The sequence below is a fragment of the Cottoperca gobio genome, chromosome 15 (assembly GCF_900634415.1).
Source record: "Cottoperca gobio chromosome 15, fCotGob3.1, whole genome shotgun sequence".
Taxonomy (NCBI): domain Eukaryota; kingdom Metazoa; phylum Chordata; class Actinopteri; order Perciformes; family Bovichtidae; genus Cottoperca; species Cottoperca gobio.
In genome coordinates, this window is record NC_041369.1 from 16,828,010 (window position 1) to 16,854,911 (window position 26,902).

General features: G+C 42.3%; 1 protein-coding gene across 3 annotated transcripts in view; it reads left to right on the forward strand.

Moving 5' to 3' along the window:
- ctbp2a (C-terminal binding protein 2a) overlaps window positions 1-26,902 on the forward strand; it is a 59,665-nt gene that overhangs the window by 7,923 nt on the left and 24,840 nt on the right. Inside the window, exon 2 of one of the 3 annotated variants that reach the window (XM_029450051.1) lies at window positions 11,360-11,530. In XM_029450051.1, the coding sequence (XP_029305911.1) occupies window positions 11,473-11,530 (58 nt within the window). In that variant the 5' untranslated portion in view covers window positions 11,360-11,472. Of the gene's footprint in view, window positions 1-11,359; window positions 11,531-20,552; window positions 22,801-26,902 lie in introns of those variants that run through there. The other 2 variants (XM_029450049.1, XM_029450050.1) reach the window with 2 other exon arrangements.

A 26,902-nucleotide genomic window follows, 5' to 3' on the forward strand; every position in this document is an offset into this window, starting at 1 on the left:
GCAATATTTCAAAATCGTTGTATTCTTTACACTACATATCTGACATACTGTATAAAGCGTAGACATAACTCTCTATAAAAAATATATATATAACATTTACTGAACAGGATTTTGTTCCCGGGACTAAAAGTGCATGCTGCTTCTTATTTATAGCTCCCAATATCTTTTGACCTGAGGTGAACATTTTTCCAATAATGAAGTTTTGTGCCATCTGGAGATAGGGGAGCGCAGTGGTACGATAACAGAGCTACAGTTCATTGGTATTGCCTTTTTGATTTTGCTGATGCATGAGGTCTATGTTTTACCTACAGCCAAATTGAACTCGCTGTTTAAAAAAAGTAGCATAGCCAAATTTGAATATGAAAAAGGAGAGGAGTCCTATTATCCCTTTCAGACATGCAGTCAATGCAGCACTGCTGGAAAGATCTTTAATTTTTGTCGTAAAATTGATGTACCAAGGGAAATATCGTGTGAGTTCTATGCACCAGTCACTTTATGCTGGTGTTGTTAATATTCCACATTTGTTTCTCTTGTTATGGGGTTTGTTTTTTGTTTTAATCTTGTCTAGAATGTGCCATGAGAAAAGTTTTTCATTTCACTGCACTGCAAGCAGAAATGATGATAAACTTGAACAGAGGTTATATGTTTCACAGTCTTTTCAGCCTCAGGGGAAGTTTGAACTACAGAAATATTTCAAATAACTCAAAGAACATAGCTTTTTGATCCACTTTTCACCCAGTTGTCCGTGTCTGTCTTTTCTCCCTTGGTTACACCTCATCCCTGACCTTTCTCTTCTCTCCTTTTTTGTCGACCGCTAAGCTCTCTTTCCCTTATTTTCCTCTGAATATCAGTTGTGCATCCTAATCCGTCTGTGCCCTTATCTTGTCTCTCTTTCCCTCAGTTTCATCTATGTGTGCTCTTGCTCACAGGGGGCTGAGGGGTGTGCTGGCTGGCTATGTTTCTTCTGTTTGGTATCCATTGAATACCAGATGCTGTCCTTGGTTCGGGGAGCATGCCAGTGTAATAAACCTGCCTGATGCAGGCGTATATATATATATATATATATATATATATATATATATATATATATATATATATATATATATATACGCCTATGTGTGTGTGTAAATATTTTTAAAAAGCGGCACGCATACCTTCACAGACAGACAGAAACACACAAACACACACATGTATGCAATGATAAATTGGCCTTATTATAATCAAGCTATTAACTTCATAAGGAGGCTGAAGGAGACTACCACAAGCACGGTACTCTTCAGAGGTGGAGAAGAGAGACAAAGCCTGCTGTCATTGAAAAGAGGTCTTTTCAAAATGTTCTCTGCAGTCATTGTTCATAGCTGTGATTATAAAGCCTCGTAAACGAACACTGCTTTATATGATGGTTTGCTGCGCACTATCACATCCTCGAGCCTTTCCTGCTGGGCAGAGTTTTTCAGAGCTCCTCCTCCCTGGAGGCTGGATGCAGCCAGACACCCACCTTGGCCCCAGTTCCCAGCCGACACGTCTGTGTTTTTTGGTGTCCGTCTGTATAAATGTGTAGTGTGTATGTGTATGTGTGTGTGTGTGTGGGCAGCAGCGTTCAGCGGTGTTCTCACAGCCCAGCTGAGACTGACAGATGGAATCATTTCACACACAGACAGAAAGGCAGGATACAGGAAACCGGGGTGTGTTTAATAGTCCTGGCGCTGCTGTGGTTGGTATTCATCTAGGTCAGTGGCGTTCAGCTCACAGCTAGTCGCTCTCTGTGGCAAGCTTGGCCTTTCTTCAGCCCCACTTACTCAGCTGACTTACAGTCTTACCTACCTTGTCCATAGTTTGCTGTTGAAGAACCTGACAAGATGTTTACGCTGTGTAGTGTTGGGCAGATTACGATTGAACCTGGATCAGCTGGCCTTTTGCAATCAGAGCACCATTGAAGCCCCTAGGCCTTCGTAACACACTCCAAGATGTTCAGCTCACAGCTTAGTAAGCTAAAAGGTTTAATTTTGTTCTCGTGATTACCATATATGTAAGACATGATTGCCAGTAGACCGCTGAATTTAAGATGTTTGTTTTTTGATATACCACAGACACACTAGCAGTAGGGCTGGGTATCAAACACTGATGCACTGAGGAGTTTGGCACGTTTTTCTAAACTAAGGTGTTGACAAAACTATTAAGTACCATTGGTATCAGTACTGAAACTCAGTTGTAATATTGGCACCAGTATTGACATATTTGTAATGATACAAGATCCATCCAGGTGGACCTCGTAATTTTCTTCCACACATGCCAAGACAAAAACTTCTAATTAGACCGTTTTAGATTAAACGGTTTAAAATTGTAATTTTTCGTGTGGTAAACCAAAAGAAGCCGTGTAACAAATCATTTAATTAGGCCTGAACCAATCCAGTACTGTTACACCTGTACCCAAAATAAAAGAAACACAATTTGTGTTGCTTGAAATACTTGGCAACATTTGCTTACCCTTCGTGTTGGCTACAGAGCCCAAGAGTGGAACGCATTTTAATAATCCATTATTCCATGATGCAAATAGAAGCTACATTTCTGAACTTTTATATGGCAAAGATCATTAAATAATGCGTACTTAATATGGCCAAGGGTTCAGGAAGCCCTCTTGTAGTGAGGATTATATTTCTGTATTATGATTTACCTAAATTTGGCAACCAAAGATCATACCAAATATGAGCGTTTGCACTCACGTCGTGAACTCATCTCTCGAGTTAATTTGCAGTTTAATTGCTTTTACAGTTGTTGCATATGCATCAGGTGCTCAGTCGTTAATTGGTAGGAAAAGAGGGATCATCAAGTTCATCAATTAGAACTGGCACTTGCCAACCTCGTTACACAAAAATGTACAAGTGTATCTAATTAGACTGAAAACTATTCTGAGGGCATTACGTGGAGAGGATTTAAATGATGTATTACGTGGAGACTACATTTCCTCAGTAATGTTGTACCTGACGAGTAATATCCAAATAGATTTTGCACTGAACCGTTGACGGTGAAAAGAAGGTGTTTGCGGTTATCTGTCCTCCTTTTCCCGAAGTGTTTGTCTTTACGAACCCTCGTGTTGCTCTTGAGACCCACGAGCAGTTTTCTAGTCTCTTTCTCTCCCATAAATCATGCTCTGTGTTTCTTTTAAAATTCTAAAATTACTTCCTAAATGCGACTGTGGCATCTTCGGTCTTCAATCAGCCATTGGATGGTTTCTTTAAGAGATTGGCTCTGTTCCAATACATTCTTCTTCTTCTTTTTTTTTTTCAAGGTCCTTTTTCCCCGAGGCATAATTATTCCATAGGCCTAAAATATCATTTGTGTGTCTTGCTTTTGCTCTTTCTTTAGTGTTTCTATCATAGTGCAGCTAAATAAACATTTTACTTTAGAGAGGTGTTAGGAATCAATGACGATAAGGTTAGATATTCTGAGTAAATTGAATTAAGTTTTTTACCCAGGGCGTTGTGTTAATGACCTGTTAGCTGAGGAATGTGGAGATGCTGAATGCACAAGCTAACAGTGTGCAGAATAAAATGCATCATTGGCAATTTATGAGCAAAAGTCGCATACAGAAATGGTTGGTGCTGGCTGAGACATTCTTTAACCCTTTTGGAGGAAGTCGTGGCATCGTGCTCACTGGATCTGCTTCCTGGTTTTTGCCCACTAATGAAATAAAAACCACTCGATGAAGTGGAATACTTGCACTCACATGGTGACGCACATTCGTACATGTAAATGATTCGCTTAAATATATATGTTTCCTCCTACAGATCGCTAATAATATGGCTTTAACAGTTCATGGGCAGAACCTGGATTTAATAGTAGTAGAGCTGCAACTTATTATTATTGTCACTATTGATTAATCTGCAAATTGTTTTATTGATCAATCGTTTAGTCCATAAATGGCCATAAGACTTTCCTAGTGCCTATGATGACGTCTCCAAGTGTCCAAAACTCAAACATATTTAGTTTACAATGATATTAAATACAAATGAGAGAAGCTAGAACAAGAGTAATATTTGGCATTTTTGCTTAAAACTTGATTAAACGATTAATTATCAAAATAGTTGCTGATTTAATTTCTAGCAATTGAATAATCAACTAATTGTTTAAGGTCTAATCATCAGTTTAACTTTATAATTATTACTAAAATCACATCTACTATCACATGATTTCATACCAATCACATGAGTTAACATGAAAGCGGACTGAGATCCATCTTTCGGTTCTTTAGTCCCCAACAGAGCTCTACTCACAGCTAAACAAACCAAACCAACCTGTCAAGCGTACTACAGTATGTTTAAACTGTCAATCAAATGTCCCTTTTTAGTTTTAAAGATCCTTCAGGGGAAGAGACCTCACATTGCTCTATTTCCTCTCCGTCCATGACCACATCAGTTAATCATGCTAGCGTACTTCCTACTTGAGCAGTGAGCATCATGAGGTTCCTTATTTCACTTTCATTATCATATCTACTGCTCATCACCAAGGAGTTTAGTCTCCTCCACCAGTCCCAGGCTGGCCTTGAAGAGAAGTTAGTCCAATTCTCACAAGTGTATTGTGCTGATATGTAAGGTTAGTGTGTCAGTACTAGTACCTCCAGAGAGAAAGCTTCAACAGGAAAGTGGAAAAGACAGATTTATTACCACAATAAAAGCATCTTGGACACAGCCTTTTATCTGCCAGCTTAACTGCCACCGGTTTTGGTGTGATTACCTGTGTGTGTGTGTGTGTGAACATGTGCTTTTTAGAGGCATGTGCGAGTTGAGATGAATTCAGTATTCAGTCGACCAGGTAAAGGAGAAGAAGTAGCAGCATGGTATTGACATGTTTGCAGTGCTTTTTTATTTAATTCAGAGGTGGTCTCTGTATTCTATACTCTGTGTTCTGAAAAAAATAGATTAGCCAATTATTCCAGTGGAGATTTTCTGCCAGACTTTGTTTTAGTTCATTAGATGTAAAGAGCTGCAGAGAGGAGGAATGCAGGCCGTGCCCAAAGCCTCGCTGGGTTAGGCTAACAGGCTGCTGTGCACAATAATGTCACCATTATGTGTTTCCTGGGGGACTTAAACGAATAGGCATTATTACAAAATTGTGCATTAGCCCAAGTCAGCAGTTAGTGCTGCTGCAGTCTCATTTTGTTCAGAGTTGAGAGGAGAGAAAGATGGCGAGAATGTGAGAGGAGGGAGGGAGAAGGGGGGAGGATGGGGGAAAAATGGTTCAGAGAAAAAGCGATCTAAAGGAGAAATGGGGAATGAAAAGGACACTATCTGCCAGAGGCTGACAGGACATGCAAAAAGAGGTAAAAGGAAACATGGAGAGGCACAGATGGACTGACAGACTTGGGGGATAGTGATGATGATGGAGAGGTAGAAAGAGGAGAGCTGTAATTGTCAGTAACTGGTGTATTTAGACAGGGAGGGTTGGCAGAAGAAAGAGGCTGGCAGGGAGGAGGAAGGTGTAAATCAGCGGTCTGAGCGACAGCTTTACGTGCCCCTCGGAGCCCCAACTATCCGATTAATGAGAGAAGAGAAACCTTAACCACCTTCCCCTCTCTGCCTCTTCTTTTTCTGCTATCTTGCAATTTCAGGGACATAAATCACAGACTCTTAAGCAGTCACTTTGGGTAGCTGCTACACAATTCTTCCTCAAAATGTTTGACTGTAAGGTACCCCTGTCCTATGACGTTCTGCATTAATGAGATTTTACTGCAGCTAGTTGAACCATTGAATCACATCCCTCACAGTTGTTAAAGAATGTAGTTGACATTATGGGAAAATGGCCTTCTTGCCAAGAGTTACACGTGAATATTGATGCCACTCTCATGTTTGTTCAGTAAATAAGAAGCTGGGGCCAGCGGCGGCCGGTTAGATTAGCTTAGCATAACAACTGGAAACAAGAAACCTGGCTCTGAACAACAGTAAAAACATCACCCTGTCAGCACCTCTGTAATTAGTTTAATCTGTTTAAATACAGAAGTGTAAAAAACAACAAAATGTTGTGGTTTTACAGGAAGTTATGTGCCAGACTATTTCTTGGCCAACCACACTGCCTTTCATTTTTATTTTCATCTTTTTGTACAAATTAAACAAACAAGTCACAATGTGTTAATTATGGAGCTTGAGAGGGGGGGTAGGCTTATATTGTTACTTTTAGATCGAGCCAGGCTAGCTGTTTCCAGCCTTTACGCTACGCTAAGCTAAACGGCTGCTGGCTTGTAGCTTCATATTTGTAGAAACATGAGAGTGGCATCAATCTTCTCATCTTACTCTCAGGAGGAAATTGTTTTCCCCAAGTGTCAAACTATTCCTTCGATGTGAAGCGCATGGCTCTCGCATTACGAGACAAGTCTACACCTAAAACATAAGATATTCAAACAATAAAAGATAGAAAAAAGTGAAATGGCAGCAGGTTTCCCTTCAGCTCCATTCTTTGACTACAAACTTTACATTACTTGCATAGCCCAGTCACTTTCACTGTGTGTGTGTGTGTGTGTGTGTACGGGGGCTGGTGGTCATCAAGTTCACATAGTTAAACTAGTTCACCGAGGTCAAGGGCTGGAAGCTCGGCTGATCTAAAAAAAGAAAGCGCAAGACGTTCTTCTTTTCTACATGAAACTCCCCCTCCATTGTGAAAAGCCTCCACAGATATTTCAGTCAAACACGTGTTATGACAACTTCAAAGCTGCAGCTTTACTTCATTCTTTGCCTTTTCACCTTTTTTTTTTGCCAAACCCGCAGGTTTCTTAATCTGGCGAGAGGGCTCCTCTGAGAGATGGCCTCAGTCAGAAAAAGACCTCTTTCACTTTCTCTTCCCTCCCTCCTGTGTCTTCTGTGTTATTACCAACCTAAACAAGATATCCTGGGCTGCCTGCCTTGTTATGTGCTGTTCATCACAAAAAGAGTGGGGGGGGGGGGGGAAAACGAGCGTGAGTGAAAGAGAGATGTAGCACAAAGAGCTGAAAGAGAGATACGTTTCTGAAGTGTAACGCTGTCTCTTTCTGCTCGTGACATTTCTTGATGTACAGGGTGTCGGATTGGAGAAGCACCGTATGAATTCATAACCTCTCAGAGTGATGCAACAGCTGCAACAATGCAATGTAATGCCTGGCGCCGCTCTCAGAATTATTTTGTGGCATTTTGATGAAAATGTTACTTCTGCTTGTGAGACACAGTAGAGACGCTGTGGTATCGCACATCTGTGGAGTACATCTGTCACGGTGTTAAAAGCTCTTAACTTCCAACAACACTCAAATCTGTACCAATAATTTATCCACTGTTAAAAAGTGCATAAAAAAAAGAGCTTTATTTCTTCTTTAGGTCGATAATGTGAGTGGCATTTAAATGATTTGGTAAGTCAAAGCTTTAAAGGGCAACTTCATGCTTCTGCAAACCTAAACATGCAACAAGGGCTTCAATTACCTACAGATCTTGCAGTATGAACTTGAATAACTGTCGCACAATGATTTCTTTCTCGTGGCGAGTATTGCATGTTGCTGGTTGGGAAAAACGTTTTGGTAGCTTGTCACTTCCTGCATACTATTTCCATCGTTGACTAAGTATGACATCACGGGCGCTGCAACGATGGTTATTTAAAATGTCAAATGTCTTGTTTTCACCAACGTTACGAAGTATTTGACATTTGTGTTTGAAAAATATATTTTAATTGATTATCAAAATAGTGTTAATTAATGATTTTTTTCAGGTCCAGACATTGGAAATTAATTTGAGCAAATAGGGTGTAACTTCTGAGTTTATAGGGGATGAGAATATATTTAGTTTCATCCATAATTTGCAATTCAGGCTGATTTTAAAATAGACCTGCAGTCAATTTTCAGTGTTTACTCTTAACAAGAGAAATTTGAATAAGTGACATTGATGCACAAGAAAACTAGTAAAAAAGAAAACCGGCATTAAGAACTCAACTGATATTTGTAGTGCAGGAACAAGGGGGGTGTTGCCTTCATTGCAAACTGATAAACAAGTAGTAGTCTACATTAGTCTAGACACACAGTACATGCATCTTAAAAATGGTCGTATTCAGGCATTATGCAGGCTGCAGTCACGGAGGTGAGTCCGACAGTACATGAAATGCATCTGAGTAGAACGGCAAGATGTAATAACAGAACAGCATTTTCGGCTATATTGCAGAAATGGTGTAAACTGAAGGTCTTAATCATAAATCATACTCGAGCTGGTGAAAGTCCGAATTTTAAACATTGCTATGAATCGTGTTTTTTGTTCGCCCCACAAATGCAAGAATATCCTCAAAGACGAGACGACACAAACTTTTATTACCAAGAATGTTGTAAGGTTCGCAAACATTCGTCGGATCAGACGACAGTTTCTGTGGTCACAGTCTGACTTGGTAACGTTCACAGACTTGTCAGGGAACCTGTGAACACGACCACAAGTAACACAGCGGAGTGTGAGCCCTCTCTCCACACCGAGCCACACAATCCCTGTAGTTGTGTGTGTGTCTGTTGTTTGAGTGTGTGTGTGTGTGTGTGTGTGTGTGTGTGTGTGACTTTCCCCTCTTTCTCTTCCTCTCCTCCAGCACTGAGCACGCGTTTTCTCTCAGGTCAATCCCCTTATTGTTAAGTTACATAACAGCACTTAGTCAAGTAACAATCCAGCAGCGATGGTGCTAAGGGCTGCAGGATAACTGTACTTCCTCTCTGGCTGAGAGCTCTTCTCAAAGTTGCTGTTGACTTTTCAACCCGCTTACTAGAGTCGACTTTTTATTTTCTCTGGCACTGAAGTGGATCTCCTTCTTGCATGAGTCAAATCTCTGGAATTAATTTATGGAAATGAAGTCATGTATGCCACAGATTTGTGTTTTTTTTTTTTTTTTGGTCAAATGAAGCTCTCAAACGGCTGAGGAGGCCATTCTTCTCAGCCGGCGGGTTCTGCCATCCCTCCAGTCGAGACCACAAGTGAGAACAGACGATGAATGTCATGTTTGAAATGGATACAGGAGTAGATGAGCGTATATCTGATTCTGAGTGAATGTGAAGGTTTGGGGGACACAGACATTTTTTAAATTAATATATTCAATATGCTTAATCATGTAATTAATCAATTGACGTAAATTATAATAATATAACAACATTATGCTCCCGTCATCACAATACAGCTCCACTAAGTATTTGTAACAAGATAATTGTTAATACTGAATTATTGACTAACCCTGCCGTATAATGTAATTCAAGGTATTGCTTTTTTATTAAAATTAACTTTTAATATAAAGCCTTTAAACTTTTAAAACTGACAAGGGAGCTGATCTTAGATGCAGTTTCTACAAAAAATCCATAACTATAGAAATCTAGATGTCGTGAATTGCACAGTATTGTGTTGTGACGGCATCATTTAATTCCCATCCTGATATTCTATAACCACCACATGTACATTTAGATGTTGAGTGATTGTGTTGCAGACACCTTGTGCAGCCTATTTCACTGTTACTCCACTGAAGCAGCTGCCGGTGAAGGGAAGTCTATATGGGAAGAGTGTAGTGACTAAATGGCCAGATGCACCCTTGACCTGTAGTGTTGCCGCTCATGCAGCACAGAGTATGAGATGCCCATGCATGTCTCCTCCAGTCTATTCATAGCCAAGGCGGTGTGACTCCCCCGCCTCTGACTGACTGCTTCCTGCTTTCTCTCTTGCTCAATTACTTCTCCTCTGACTCCCACATGTGGGTCTTCAGCTCTTTGGCAGGAAGGCTTACCTTGTGGAGGAGGGAAGCTGAAGCACAGCTGACTGGTGAAGCGAAATGTGTTTGGTTAAAGAACGATGTTTGTCAGTGTCGGAGAAAGACGGGAGTAATTCAACGCCTGCAAACTTTTACATTCACTATTCCGCAGCAGTGAACCACCTCGTGCCTCCAAACAGCTGGACAAATAAAAATGCAACATCAATTCATAATTCAGTCTTATTGCTTAGCTTGTCTTCCACCCCACCAAAAACACAACAGCTATAATTGCAGTTACACCGCAAACGTCAATATATCATCATATAAATAGTCAAGTGAGAGCCGCTCTCAAAGTGCAGCACTCTAGGATTGGGCCCAGAGGCGAATATGGAAATACACAGAGGTAGGGTTATAAATGCGGAAGTGCTGAAAAAGATACAGTTAAAATGTAGGAGGAGGATGGTGTCACACTGTACTCATCCTGTTAGCTGATGTTTTTCTAGCGCTTTCCTCTCCCTCCCACCAACCCCCTTTTTACGTCTTTATTCTGCTGATACAACCCCCTCCTGTCTGCTGACTAACTGACCCACATTCCTCTGTGTGACTCGCTGCCCTTAGAATGCGTGTCTCTGTGTGTGTGTGTGTGTGTGTGTGTCTTTTTTTTTTTTGCCTTCCCCTGTCAACTCTGTCTGCCTGCCTTTCCCCCCCCCCAAAAAAAAGAAAACTGTGCCGTGTCCCTCAGGCTTCAGCTAGAACCAATTAGAAGATTGCTCTTTTAGAGGCGCATCAGTCACTGAACATAACTGATTGGTAAAACGCCTCATTTACTCACTCACTCTGTGTTTGTCTGCTTTTTGCTGTGTTCCACTCATTTTTGGGGGCTCTGGTTGCAGAAGTGACATTTCTTCATTAAATGAGATAGATGGTGCTCGCTGAGGTGAGGCTCCCTCTAGTGGAGAGTTGAGTCTCTGTAGGGTAAATGTAGGATTTTGCAAAGGCAATAGAGTTATTCTGCTAAGTGTGTGTGTGTGGTGTATGTGTGTGTGTGAGACCGTGGTTGTTTTTCCCTCAGGAAGTCACAATGCGTTTGGTCCTGCAACAGCGTCTAAACGTTATTAAACTTTCTCAGCTTCTTAATGAGCATGAAGTTAAAAGGCATGCCTGTTAAAACCACAACTCATTTGAATACTCTACCACATGATAAAAAACGGTTCTATCTGTAGCTTTAAAGCCAAATTAAAGATGTAGCTAAAAGTTACCCAACCCTGTAACCACTGACTCTGCATTTTATTTGTTTTTGCACTGCGCACACTTTCCCTTGTCTTTAATTTGCACACTTCTTTTATATGCTGTACTGCTGCACATCATATAGTATAATGTGTCCTGTACTGTTTGTTGTTGTTTGCAGTGTATTTTAATTCTGACCTCCCAAGGTGACTTTAGGTGTAAATTAGCCACGTACATCAATTGGCAACATTTATGTAAAACACTGTACAGTACATGGTCCCTTACGAAATATTGAATAAATTAATAAATAACCTAAAATCCAAGAAATAAAAATGCTAGACATAAAAAACTAAATTGCAAATATGTCACTGTCAGAGTGACTTTCAATAATAATCTTTAATCCCGCTTTCTTGACTTTCAGGTTGAAAACATCAGCTAGCTAACGTCTGGAGGATTGGAGCATTTGAGACTTTAAGGAGGAGGGAGGTGGATACAAAAATCCAGAGAGGAAACTGAATTTGAAGCTGTGACGGAATGGCTTTGGTCGACAAACATAAAGTGAAACGCCAGCGGCTGGACAAGATCTGTGAGGGTGAGACGCACTCCTTTTAATTCCTCTTTGTCTTTCTGCTTATGTGGATTTGAGATGCTAGCTAGGTCACTTGAAATTGATTATTTAGGTTGTGGGATGCGTGTGTCTTTGTGTGTGTACATGTAACTTTGAGTATTAGTTCCACTGGTTTATGTTGAAGCTATAAAAAAAGATTCACCCCACTGTTATATGGAAATTAAGTTTCCAACAGTATTTAAGCCTTTCAGCCTGCTGCTACAAATTCAGTGAAAAGCCAGTGGGATCGTTTGCATAAGTGTGTTTGTGTGTGTCAAAAGGGAGCCTTGGGACCAGCTGGGGATCCAAACTTTTGATTTGAAGGCTGTCTAGGAGGGGAAAAGAGTGTGTGTTTGTGTGTGTTTTTAGAGGAGGTTGGGTTGATGGCTGAATGAGACTTGAGTTTGATGTTTCCAGATTGCTGAAGAGCTGAAGTAGGGAGAGTTTGTAATGTAGTGAAGCACACCTCTGAGCCCTTGGCTTGATTATAGTGGGTAGTGGGATTGGTGTGCGCTGTGCGTGTGCGTGTGTGTTCAGGAGCTTCTGAATGTTGATTTGTGCCGCACGGCTCTACGTTCTCCTTTCCATTTGCATAAGTTGTGACTAGTACCTGGTACTTTTTTTATCTAAGCGAGCTGAGCAGATACTATAAGGTGGAGTTAAAACACTGCAAGTGGTCAGAGAGAGTCGGTCACTAGCACGACACGGGACATCCTGCACAAACCCGCCATTTTTAAATAGCCAAGTACGGTCAATACCGGCCGTAATATTTTTACACAATTGACCCAGATTTCTTTTTTTAAATGTCAGCCCGCAAAACTACGTTGTACAATTGACGAAGTGCAAACGTTCCCCTGTTCGGTCGCAGATAAAAGGATTCAGCGAACGTTTTCAAATGCCGTCGCTATGGAGATCAATTGACAATCCCACCTACACTGAGGGGGTATTATCTGCATTGAAGAACCTGGTACCAAAAGTGAGTTGAGCCAAAGCAAACCATGGATCCGTTCATGGTAAATTGTAAACGGACAAAGCACTTAAATTGGCCTCATTCACGCATCCACACACACACACACACACACACACACACACACACACACACACACCAGGCTGCCTTGCAAGGCGCTGGTCTGCCCATTGGGAGCGACTTGCGGTTTGACATGTGGACAGAAGGAGCCAGGGTTCAAACCGCCAACCCTGTGATTATTGGACGACCGCTCTACCTCCTGAGCCACAGCCGCCCCAACATAATATACTACTATAAACACTTCTGACGGCCTTTGGACATTGCTGGACGACATGTTATATACACTAGTTTGGTTCAAGCATCCCCTGGCACTAACTGTTTCCCCCTTGTCCATGATATTTACCCACACTCTCTTCTCATGGGATCTTTCCGACCGCTGTGTCTGCTGTCTAAAAGATGTTTACACTGCTCGTCCCTCTCCGTCCATTCTCAAAGCCTGCCACTCGACTGGCCTCAGTCTGTCAAAGTAGTGATGTTTAGCCTGTGACTCTGATGGAAACATGTTTCTTAAAGACCGCTCAAAACAGACATATTACATAAACAATTATATAATGTTTTAATTCACCTCATAATCCCAATTAGAGTGAATCGTGTGAGTATGGTTATGATGCCGGGTTGTATTTTTAGGAATTTGCATTATTTTTTATTATATTGAGTGAGGTTTGAGTGAGTGAGAACATAGACGTTCCAGTTTCACTGCAGCGTCAGTAATATTGAGGTAATTCACATTATAACTCTACCGAGTCTCAAGTATCAACGTTCCTCTTTGTTCATGTTGAAGGAAAATCCCATTGAGATTGAAAAATAGAATATAATGAAGCATAAATGAAGCAGTGATGCTCTCTGTTTCCACCCTCAGAATGAGAGCCACATGTGGCATCTCAAACCTCTCCAAACCACCAACTCTGCTTGCTTGGAAAACGCTTTTCTTCCTCTTCTTTTATTTTTTATTTTTAATACAAAAAAGAATAGCTGTTTCCTCTCTGAACAGGCATAAAACAATATTTTCTCATTTGCCCCATTTGTCCCACAGACATCAGCAGTGTCCATGTATCCTCTGCTTATCAACAATCAAGTCATTCTATACCAAAAGACGAGGGGGATTTTTGTTTAAATTCCTAATGCAGTTATTCATCACAGCTGCTTTTCAAAAGATGTGTAGAGGGTGATTCACATCGAGGAAGTTAAAAGAACAGAGGGTGGTGAATCAAGCTGTTTTCACAGTAGCGTTAAATCTGCTCAACCCTATAAAAATGGTATTTCAAAACCAGAGGCACGGGGTGTTCTGCACCATAATGTCAAAGCCACCCACTATTATCTATAAACATAGTGTCGGGACCGAAGCGTGAAATAGAAATCAAAGTTTGCATCGTGTGTATTGACAAAAAAAACCGGAATGCTATGGAGTGATTTGTGATTGCGCTGCCTTTCGTGGGTTTGCACAAGGCGAGACGGCAAGAGAAGCTTCTCTAATCTCCATTTATCTTCTGAGGATAAGTGTGTCAATCCAATACTTGTTTCACAGCGGAGTGCATTGATTACATCTTTACTCATTGTGATGAGTGGCTAACTGAGCGGTGCCTGTGGCCTAAATCAAATTTGAAAAGGCTGATCAAGTGTGGCTGTTTACTCCCATCAAAAGTAGTCACGGTGCAGGAATGTAGATTTCACTGGAACGGTGGATGTTTTGCCATTGAGGATATCTGATGTGATTCACTGTCCTCTGCTTTTATGTGGGGGTTTTTTATGGCTCTCATATTAGACACATGGGGTCAAAACTAGGGCTGAAAAACAAATCTGTTTTTTCTGTTAATCGTTTAGTCTGTTAAATCCTGACGTCTTCTCCAACCATCAGTCAAAAGCACAGAGATGTTCATATTACAATAATATAAATCAGATCAAAGAAGCAAAAAATCCTCACATGTGATCATCTGGAAACGGAGAATGTTTGGCTTTTTTCCTTGATGAATTACTTTCGACAGGTAATCGATAATCAAATTAGGGTTTTCCCCAGGAAATTGTTTTAGTCACGCTGGCACACCACCCAGTTCTGGACACATCATGTCTTGTGATCAATTATGTTAGTGGATGACGCCCTAAACAATAGCCACATTAAAAAACCGATTGACCTTTTTTGCTCTGTGAAATTGTAAGCTCTTTTCTCCTAAAGGTCAATGTATTGCAAGTGTATACATTTTGTAGGATGTCAGCAGAGTTGGTCTTTGTTTCAGTCGAGGTGGATCACCCCTGCAATTTGTTTTTGGAACCCATGCAAATGTTTGATAAGTACTTTTTTAGTTTAACTATGCTAATTGATTGATTAACCAACAGTTTCAAAACACAGAAAGATGTAGTTTGAATGTTTTAAAATCCACCAGTGAAGTGCGTTCTAATTGATTATACACACTACTCTCATTACACTTCCTTCTCTATTAATCCAGACAGCATTGTTTAGTTTAGATATCAGCTTTCTAAATGTATATGGTACAACGCCTCCTTCTGTTGTGGGTTTGATAAAGTGCCAATAAGAGTGTAACGGCAATAAGTGAACTGTGGCAAACATCTGTTGTGAGCATCAGTTCCCCGTACTCTCTCATCCCCCCCCCCCTTTTCTCTCTCTCTCTCCCTCTCTGCGTCTCCTTCTGTCCACTCCATCTGTGTACCCAGCATGCATTGGCTTGGGTAGCAGCGCAAGTCATTGCCATTGCCGTTTAGCCAGAGCTAACTGACTGATCTGGGCAGGGATGGGATGTGAGCGGCGCTGCGACGTGAACTAGGTCGCAGTAACAGCATGTTCCTGAATGTTGATTTACAAGTTGTAAATCTGTGCTTGGACGCAAACACCACAAGGTGGGGTAGTGGAATTTGTCATGGCGAGTCCAAGGGTTTTATTTGGCAGTCAAATAAATATGTTAACCCTTGATGCATCTTGTTTTGTCATGTGGAGGAGATGTTTAAACAGTGAACAGTAAATAATGTGGCCAGTCAAGCTACGCTACCATAAAACTTAGCCTTTGAATTATTCATATCGTCACATTTAAGGGACCTGCAAGCTTTTTTTTTATGACAAAAAGCTTCATATTAAAGAGAGGACAACTAGTGAGGCTGTGGCTGGAAAAGGGAGGGGGCGTCCTGATGTCATCCTCCCCTGCAGGGGGGAGGTCTTCACATCCAGAGCTTTTTCAGCACAGACTCCGGGCTCTGCTGCAGCCACCTCTCTGCTTTCATCCCTCCCTCCCACTCCTCTCACCACGCTCTGGCATCCAGCGCTGGTATGAAGTCATCTGAACGGTCTCTCAGGTCTGACCCCCCCCCCCCCCCCCCCCCCCCCCCCCCCCCCCCTCCCTCGGGCTTGTTCCAGGCTCCACACCAAAACCCACGACCCCTTTATAGGCTTTGTGGAGAGGCAGGGAGGGGCATGGAGAACTGGGGAGGAGGAGAAGGGAAAAGAGCAGATGATGAAAAATGGCAGAAAACTTTGTTTTTGGAAGGAAATTCTCAGAGTAATTTGTTGCAAACCACCATGAGTGATGGTGTTATTGTTCTCATTAGAGTGTGACTGTCTCTTGTGCACACCTGAATGCTATTTTCAGGCACGGTTTTTCCCTTTTCTTCTCAGTGTCTCTATTTGCCTGTGTTTGAGCTGGCATAAAGCTGAGCGGTTATTGAAAGTTGGAAATGAATTCCTGGAAAAATCTGGTTTCAAAATGAACTTTTCAGCCATGATACTGAGTGTTTGAATGACTCGGGCTTCTTCGGGTCGGGCTGGAGATTGGATGAAAGATGAGGATGAGCTCAAAGGAGATGGATAATGGTTAGAGGGATCTCTACGCAGCATTTTGGAGAATTTGTGGACTTTTGCTGCCGTGTGTCTGTAGAGAATATATACAAGCAAAATAAAAACCGTGGGTGAATTCAGAATGTTGCACTGACCGAGTATTTGATTGTCATTTAGATAAGTACTAACCTCATTGCCATCGACCTTCATTTTACAGTGCATCTACTCCCTATAGAGGCTTTGAAAAATAATCCCACTGGAAAAACATGCAAGGCAGCCATGTATAATGTCTGTTAAGTGTGCGTTACAATTCACCCGACAACATTCTGTGCAGCCGTACTGGCATTGTAATCCTATTTCCAGTTAGTGCCTCCTGCCCCACGCTCATGCATAAGTCAATGTGTGTTTAACATTCAAATCATGCCTTGAGTACATGACGTGTCACACTGTAGGAGACAGTTGTTTTTATTTCTGTTGCAGTGCAGCATTCACGTTGAGTTGGCGTGTGATTTTTATTCATGTATGCATGTCAGACCAAGGCCAAGCTTTAGCAGCGTTTTGTGCTGTGTGAATGAAATGGGACATTAACGAAGCATCACAGCCGCTGCTGTCTCTGCTGCACGCCAGGAGACGAGCAGAACAGGGTCAAAAGGCTGAGTGGGGATCCAGGATCGTAGAAACGTGTGTGTGTGTGTGCGTGTGTGTGATCCATGTGTGTGTTTTAAGTAGGTGCATTGATGGAGGGTTGAGTGACAGCAAATTTCTCTATGGACTTGTTGCATGTCAACACTCCTGATTCCAACATTTGGTAAGCATGCAAACATTTTTACATGGTTAAAACATGCACCAACGAGCACACGCATGCACATAAAGTCCACCTCTGGTTCTCCAGCCGGCTTAGCTGTAATATAAATGTGGAGGCAGGGACGGAGAAGCCTGAGTGACGGGGAGCTGTGGAGTGTTTATTAAACAACGGCAAGCGTCTTGTGTGACAGATTAGCCACATATCTCACTGTTGTACATCATGTCTGTCTTGTTACTTGCTGATTTAATTAAATTTGCTCTAATGCTGAGAGATGTAAAAGAAAAAGCAATACACTATACCAGGCTAGAGTTTTCTGAAATCTATTAGGGGAAAAAAAGAAAAGAACCCTGAACTACATAATTGCATCGACACTTGAGGTTCATTTACTCAAGGTTTCTATAGGTTTTACTTAAAATTTTCCAGTCCAGTCTTACTCAATGTAAGGTCTTTTATAAGCTTCTGCTGGGGTGGTATTATATTTGTTCTAAAATCCCCGGCTTAATTTCTAAATCCCTCTGTTACAGTGAATCTGGTGATGTGTGCACAGTCTGGCAAGTATGGCAAATGGAGGAACATTAGAATTTGAAAGTCAAACATTGTTTAGTTTGAGGCAAACAGAACTCTGTGATTTACTTTCCTGTCAGGATTAGATCGGCAAACCCTGAGAACACACCTCTGCTCCTGCCTCTCTGTTTGAGTTTGACTTTATATGGATGAGTGATCTGCTGCACTGAAAGCCAGAGTCTCTTGAGAGCTGGGCTAGAAGAAGTAATGAGAGGAGGGGATGAGGTTGGGGAAAGAAGCCAGGGGATCACGTATACTCTATAGGCTGTTTGTGTGTGTGTGTGTGTGCGCGTGTGCGTGTGCGTGTGCGTGCATATATTGGCTCTGAACATTTTTCTCCTAAATCTAAGCAGCTACTTTAATGTCTCAAAGAGGCTGTTATCCTTGTAATGATATTATCTTTTAAATGATGAATGATATTCATGAATTCTGTCTTTTACAATTGATTTAAACTATGAAGATAGTTTATATATTGCATGAAATCAGAATAGGCTTAATAACAGGAAACGCAGTGTGCCTTTTTAGTTGATAAGTAACACCCATACTAGAAATGACTGTAAAATTTGATTGACTTCATGACAGCAAAAAAAACCTGATTAATCAAAAAGGGGCATCAAAAATGATTTGCAACCTTCAGCGTTGATTTTACAATTCATCTTTACAGTCGGTTTCAGATCTCTGTGAGGGCTCGCTCTCTTCTCCTTCCCATTTTAATTACCTTTTTACATCAAGCTGACTAATGTTCCTTTGACCTTACCAAAAGAAAAAAACTTTCTCTGTCATCTTCGCAATTGGTTTTGGAGCTACTGTCATCAGCTTTTTCCTGTCATCTTGTGAAAACTGCAGAGTACTCCCGCTCCCCCCTCTGATCTCTTCCTACTCTAATTACACATCTGTGATTAAACAAGATATTAGCGCTGACGACGGACATGCCTGAACAGTTTCCACAGGCCTTCTGTAAGATATTCAGGAACTTTTCTCCATATGCTGAGACAGTATTACCAAGACTTTCTTCACAGCCTAAAATATGTATTACTACCCCTGGCTGTGGTTGGCTCTGAGATTAGATTTGGATGGAAACGGACACTTCCTCACCTTACATCTGTTTTCATGCATTAATAAACAGGGATCCTCTGTAGAAGGGATCAGATTTCAGCCACAGTGACATGAAGTGAGTCATGCAGGCAGCTAGGTAGGCAGGTACACCCGCAGAGTCATGAACATGATGAATGTATTCCATTAATTACATCTTCATGTGGCTTATAGTCGAGGCATAATATAAAATGCTGCAGCATTAAAGCAATAGCTTTATTCGCTACGGCATATTTGAATGAAGTGGAATGAGCTCGTGTTGTGTTGCAGCTCAACGAGCATAGTGTTTTTGTAAGGCAAAGGTTGTAGGTGCTTTGGATTAACTTCTGTTACACCCCCACACACACACACACACACACACACACACACACACACACACACACACACACACTTCCATACACACACCACATTCCCCTAGTGTTTTACTTTTCTCTGCAAACGGGCAAATCCAGATTACAGAGCTTCTCCGAGTGAAGGAGATCAGAGGTGGGGGGGAGGTGCTGTATTTTATTAATAATAAGAGACATATGGTTAGACATTTTGTAGTGATAAAAATGGTGATCTTTATTTACAAATGTTGTATTTAACACTTTGTATTCTATCTACAAGATAGGTAAAACATTGTAGATGGATTTCGTTATGCATTCAGCAATCTCCTTGCAAACCATGTAACCATTTTCAAAGACCTCAGTTAAAATGCAAACAGCAGGTCTGAGTGATCTCATATCAAGCAGTGAGAGTGGGACAGTGATAGTGAGCGCCACAAAGGCATCAAGGACACTTTAGAGTGAGTTGGGCAGCAGTGGCTATCCTGCAAGCATGGGGCCTGGAGGATTAGTGTCCAATCAGAGTGGATTTGATGTTTACTGACAGCACATAGGACTTAGCTAAGAGAACTGTATTTCATTTGTATTCAATGAAGCTTTGCTCCCTGCGTGTCCTCCCCTCCCCGCGCTGTGAATCTGGCAAACTAAAAACTGACACCTGTTGACGACAGGACATCATCAACAGCTTCAGGTAGGTGACTTTTCAGGAGAGAATGAGGGGTTTTGGGGTAGACTCTTAATTATTGGCATCATCGTCATCATCAAAATCACCATATACAGTTGTATCTGGTTCATATGACGTCACTGTAGGAAGTGGAATTAAACAGGCTTTATCTAGTTGTAATCCCTCATAGCAATCGGCAGAGCGAGTAAAATGTTCCAGAGAAGAGAGAGATAAACCTCATTGGATTAGTACAAGCCCCTGCCCATCCCAACCTATAACTCAACCTATCCACTCATTTCGTTTTTTTGTCTTTTTTATCAACATTGGTGGCCATCTGAAGTAGCACCCTGCTACCGTGTCTTTCATGGAGTAGCTGTGCTACATCTGCAGTTTACTGTGTTTGTGTGGTTTGGTTTGGTGTGATGTGTTTGTGTGTGGTGTCCTCTTTCCTCGCGCACAACAAGCCAGCATGACCGGAGATTAATTATTCAAGGACTGCCAGCCAAAGGGGGAGTCACCTGATAGTTCGGAGAATATTACAACCTGATATCAGGTGAAACGGTAGACCCTGCTACATCTTCTTTTCTGTTTGTTCCCCTCCTCCCTGTCTGCACTAACTTTTTTGGTGCTACACTATATGAAGACTTGAAAGACTACTTTCACAAAGACAGCTGCAAGCAAAATTATTTTTCTGTTTGGGTTTTTTCTCTCTCTCCGTTAACACTTTCTCTGCTTTTTTCCTTTTTTGCCAATGCTTGTTCCTAACAAACAGTTGAGCCTTGGTCGCTCCCACAGTTGGGACACATTAGGGGGGAATGAGTGTCAGTGGGACAGGGCTGAGGGTGTCTACGAGCAGCAGGCAAGAGTAGCCAGCCGGCGGAGCTCTCTGTCATACGGAGAGGGAGGGTGGTTAGAGCTTCCACCAGGAGTGCATCCCCCTGACCTGGATTTGAAACGCGACCCGTATTCCTACCAAGACTCTCTGTACGGACAGGTTTACGCAGAGCGGCAAGACCCACGGGGGATAAGGAAGGGCTCTGTGCCTGATTTAAACCACTACGAACGAGCGGCAATGGCTCACAGAGGATCCATTCCACATCAGGATTACTATTCCCATGACCCAGCTATGACTCCTCGGCCACCTGAGGGCTTTTACCGGCCAGAGCACCAGCCTCCGCCGCCTCACCCTCACCCACTCAGTAGATCAGGCTCTCATTATGGGATGACACCTGGGGCTCGTGCTGGGTGGGATCAAGGTCAGGGAGGGAGAGTAGGACCTCAAGCCCCTACATCGCCTCTACCTCCTCCTCCCCCTCCTCCAACTGCTCATGAGTTGAGTCGGGCTTATAGGGAATCGAGTGCTGTAACTGCTGCCAAAATTACGCAAGAGGGCCAGCGCATACCTTCTCGAGAGCCATCTCCTGCTCACTATGGTATGGAGCATCCATCTCCTCGGTATGCCAGTGAGCCTCCACCTCTGGCCGGTCAGTCGGTCTATACTGATGTTAATGGCCGCCCATTGGATCCACAGCAGCAGGCTGCTACATGTCTAGTGGTAGATCCTGCCAGTCAAGGTATGATCATGAGGCAAGAGACCGCCTCACCCTACACTATCCAACAGCAGCAAATACAGCAGCAACAACAAATACAACAGCAACAATTACAACAGCAACAACTTCAACAGCAGCAGTTACAGCAACAGCAACTTCATCAACAACAATTACAGCAGCAACAATTACAACAGCAACTTCAACAGCAGCAGTTACAGCAAGTTCAGCAAGAACAGTTGCAGCAGCATCTGCAACAGCAACAACAGCTGCCCCTGCAACCTCCACCTGCCATGCCTGTCTCTGACCCCAGCCTTTCAATGACTGCTCCACTTCCCGCTCCACCTGCCTCAGTGCAGACCGCACTTGCAACTTGCACCGCAGTTGCTCCAGCTGCACCTGTCCTTGTGCAGGCTCCTCAAACTTCAATCCCTCCTCCCCCAATCACTCCACATGCTCCTCTTCCCCAAACTGCCCCGCAGACGCCTTTGCTTATGGATCCCAGGAAGATAGTTGATCCTGAGTTTCTTGCCCTGCTGCGAAATGAGGGCCTCTCAGAGAGCACTATCTCCTCAATTATCCAACAGGGATTTGACTCCACCAGTATGCTGGCTGTTATGGAGGAGAACGATGTCCGTACTGTCGCCCCCAACCTCGGCCAGGCTCGTGTACTGTCTCGCGTTGTCCACAACTGCAAGCGGCCCATTGAGGCTCCACCAGCTCTCTCCCAACCACAGACACCCATGCGAGGCCGCTCTAATAGCTTTAGCCATCGCTCAGACATCTACCACCAGCTGCAGCAACACCATCCAACCTCACAGGCTTTGAATGTGGAGGCTCACATGATGCACCCCCAGACCCCTGGAGCCATGCAGACCATCTCCCCAAGGATGGGAGAAGTAATGGGGAGGAGGCCCAATAGTGCCCCCTCTCAGCACCTCCTGGAAGCTTCTGGAGGCTACCCAGGCCAATCACCTCGCTCCCCGGGGCCATACGCTGGAGCACTCATGCCTGTTCAATCAAGACCCATGTCAGCCTACTCTTCTGGGATGCCCATGCATGGTATGCAGATAATGCCACAGCAAATGACTGGGTCAATGCCTGCCATACCGGGGTCTATGCACTCCATGTCAGGTATGCCACAGCAAATGCCCTTGTCCATGCCAGCTTTACCACATCCACCACAACAGGCACCAAAAGCGTACTCTACCAATTACACAGTGCCCATGGAGCTGATGAAGAGGGACAGGAATATACTGCCATTATCACCCATGCACAGCCCTCACCCCAGTCCTCAGCTGATGCGTAAGGGTGGGGGATCTGCACCGGACAATACCCTTGTCCTTATGGGAGCACCATGCCAAGGACAAGGTGCCCTGGCTGCTAACCAGAAGCTTAGTCGACGTACGGGTCCACCAGTCATCGTGTCCACTATGGCATCTCCCGATACAAGTAAATCCTTTTTTTTTTTTTGCATCGTTATCATCTGTTGTTGGTAACAACTAGTCTCGCTTTGTCTTGGCTGTTTCCCATGTTTTTAGGAGATAAGAATATTGATTTGTGCTAGAACTCTTAATTTGTTTCATGCTTTTTGTAAGACAACACTTCTCATTGCTTTGAATAGCTCCACAAAGCAGTGCTGCTGCATTGTTAAGAATCAGATCATGCTTTCACAATTGATATTTCTAAGAGCCATGCAGTATATGGAAATCAACAACTTGAGTATTAGGTTGTGGTCTTTTCTTTGAAAAACAAAGACACACAAATGTATTTCCATCAATCGTGATGATTCATTGGTATGTACATGCCATCTGTTAAATAAGTGTTTTTTTGTATTCTGGTTTGTGAAACCATCATTCAGCTGAGGGGCATGTGAGTTCTATTTAGCTGAACGTTGTTGTTGCTGGTATGTAATGCATGATGCTTGACCTTAAGAAAGTCCAAACACAATGTGAATATTAATAGAGCAGTTTTTGTTCTAGTCAGTGCTGTCATTTGTTGGCTGTCCCTTGTTTGTTCTCATTACATCAACAATAGATACATGGTGTGCCTTTTCTTCTTATCCAAACCAGTCGAGCGAAATGTAAATTGCTTGCTGCCTATCTCTTTTCCAAAACTGTTGTCAGGATTATTATTCATACCGTAAAAGGATAACTTTTGCTCAGACATTCTGGCAATCCATTTCCTGTCCTATTTTCTGTATCTACCACGATCCTAAAATGATAGTTGCATCTCGCTTTCTTGTCTGCTTATCTCTGTGAGAGCTAGATTTGTCAGACTTCTATACACTTTGTGTGAAGTCCTTTATTATTTCAGTAATCTCAATGCAATTCTTTTGTCAGAATAACATATCGGCCCATTAAATACAACACAAAATGGCATTGATGAGGCGCAATATGGAGGATTCAGGCGAAACAGCTGTCAGCACCCTTTCTGATACCTTTTTAACATTTGAACAACTGTGCACTGTCTTCATGTTACAGTCTGCCAGTTGCTGCGTTCATTTGTGAATTGTTCACATTAAGAATTATTTGAGCAGAAAAGTCAGATATGTGTAGTACTGTTAACTGTCTCCTGGTGTGCATGCTAGTTTGTGGGCTTGTTTGTAATGTTGTGCAACTGTGCATGTGTGAAAAATATGCGTGATTGCATTTGCCACAGTCTCCTTGTCAAGATTTTCTCATTTAGCTCTTAATGACTGTATTTAATGTCCATTGTAAGTAATTGGAGCAGAAGCTAAATCCACTTTCTAAAACATATAATCTGCCTCAACCTTACAGTATTCGTAAAGTTGCATAATGGTGATTGCAGAATTAGCTCTTTAGCTGTGGTATCACTGTAACTGCAGCTGTTTTTGATGAAGTCCTTTCTGCTCTGTCACACACCATCTCCCCACAGCCCCCAAGCCCCTGTTGTTGTAAACAGGGATGTCTTATTGCATTATGGTAATAAGAGTGCATCGGAGTAGCCTGGAAAGGCTTTACAGCCACTCTGGCTACACAGCTTTTCTTCAGTCCTGCTGCTGTCAAGGTGTACGTACCACTGACCTGCTTGAAATAGCAATTAGCTTTGTGTTGTTCTTTTAGAACACATTTGAACTGGTAAAGGCAAACTTTTCATTTTATGGTTGATATATTTTTCAAGATGACTTTATTGAATTTTGATTTGTGTCCCAAATTCATGTTTCGATTCCAGTTTAAAATTAAGTGAATTCAGTCAATGCATCCTTATTGTGTAATCAGCTATCATTAACCCATATCAGATTAAATCTTTAATTCAGTCTAATAAAATCTGCTACATAAAATGATCTTCCATTCACGCCCAGGGCCTGACAAAAGTATATTGCAGACATTTTGGGCAATAAGGGCTGATTTATCCATCAACACCCGCTCACCAGAGGCTGACTAGCAGCATCACTGGACAGATAAAATCGAATTACAGGGCTGATGGCCGATGTGTGATTGTGTCATTTTCTCTGGGCGGGTTGTAATGAGAATGGAGGGGGTGGGGGGTTAATCCTTTAGATCCTCCATTTCCACTGCTGCACTAATCCACATATATTCTCATTTTGTTCAAACTAGTTTCCTGGATTTCTCTGAGGCTGTGAATGTACAGGTTGAAGTGGACTTTAATGGGGGCCAAGGCAGATTGGAAACAAATGATTTAATTGAGGCCTTTTTGTTGTTGTGTCTCATATTGTCAGGCCCAAGAGAGCAGATATTAAAAGGTCCCCATTGCTTGGCTGTCAAAACAGACTGCTGCTCTTAGCACAGACGGACACATGTTTTATAAAAAATGATTTCTTCAAGTCTGCTACATATATACAGACCTCATTTGCATGTGGTTGACATTTGTTGCTTTGGTAATTTCATCTGTTAATGGACACAGCCGCAAAGCTGCTCTGAAAGCATATTCCTAAATTGTATGTTGCTTGGCAACGTGGGTTTTGGTGGTAATCGTAGGCAGATTTGCTTCTGGTTAAAGGGTCGGTCCATTGTCAGGAAACACTGCAAATTTACATGTTACTTCTTTTTTTTCTTTTTACAACACGGCTGGCTGAGCAAATGCTTCTGGAAGAAAGTATTAATTAATCGCATCATGCACTTCTTTTCATGTGGGATAAATTAAAATTAGGAGAATTTTCTTGCTTATTGTTTTAAAGGAAGACTTGATATTTTGTCAGGTATAGAAATTATATTTTGATAACCGCAATAACACATTTTTTCTTTCCTTAAAATACAATTAGTTATGAGTTTATAATATCTCCTGATATTCTGACAACCTCAGACAATTCATTAAATACAGCAGTGAGTTTCACCCACAACCAGAAAGAATTTCTCTCTGAACTAATAGCTCTTGTGTAAATACAGATGGCATACCCCCGCCCTCAGTATATGATGCTTTGTGGAATACCCTTGAGCAAGACCCCGCCTTTACATGACTAACTAGGCATCCCCATCCCCCACACCAACATAATCACATATATGATACTGTGGGACTTCCACTCTTTCACCTCCACCCTGCGGAGTGTGTTGGTTTCCTTCTGTGGACTCTAGCCCGGGTATCCTGATGCCAGCTCAGGTCAGTTCTGCTCTGCGTGACATACTAGCCGTAATTTTCCCTCTTCGCTTAGGCCTAGAGTTATGATGGGGGAGGGTCGTGGCATATTAGATCTAGAGATGGCAGATTATGTATTAACAGGGTCCAGGTGGACGTTTCAGGCAGTTGTTACACTGAGTGAGGGATTAAGAGAGGGGGGGGGGGGGGGCGAAAGAGAGGGGGGGCGGCATAGTCCTGCTATTGATAGATGATGATTGCTGCTTGCTGGGTGGGGGAGGGGAAACGGGGCGTTGACAGCTGTCAGTCAACCTTGGACTCTCCATGAAGATGAGGCGAGCTGTCAATGTTGCGTTTAGACTTTGAGGGTCAAACTCTGGCCTTAATCTGGGTTGACAGTCAAAGGTTGTTTTTGTTAGGCTGCTGGTCACTCAGTGATATATATTTTTTGTTCTGATTTTGTACTAATGCCACAACCTTGAATAATGCACCATTTGGATTCAACTGGGACATTTTTAGAGCTACAAGGGAGAGACTTAGACATCATCGTAATTGTGCCTTTGGACATTTAAAGCCTCGTCGGTTTCATTCTGAAAAGTAAAATAATAAGTAAAAGTACTGTTGATTTTGTGTACTTGGATGCATATGAAACTCCTTTAATCATTTGTACAAAAGTAGAGCAATTTTGTTAGAACAAATCTGGTTGCTGGATAAAAAAGTGTGTGAAAATGCAAGGAGAGAAAATGTTCAGTAGTATTTAATCAAGTCAGATTCTGAGTCCTTTTGGATGAATTCAGTGACGAGGTTGCAGGATTTTCTTCCCAATTGCAATGAGATATTTTATTTTATCCCCTACAGCTCTGATCGGTGCCTTCCTGGCTCCTTCCCTATAGCAATGGCGGCGGAGGCTCACGGGTGTTGGAATATTTAGAGCCAAACCAAATTGGCGATAAAAGCGGGATTTCTCAAAAACAAAGTTGAAATAATTAAAACTGAT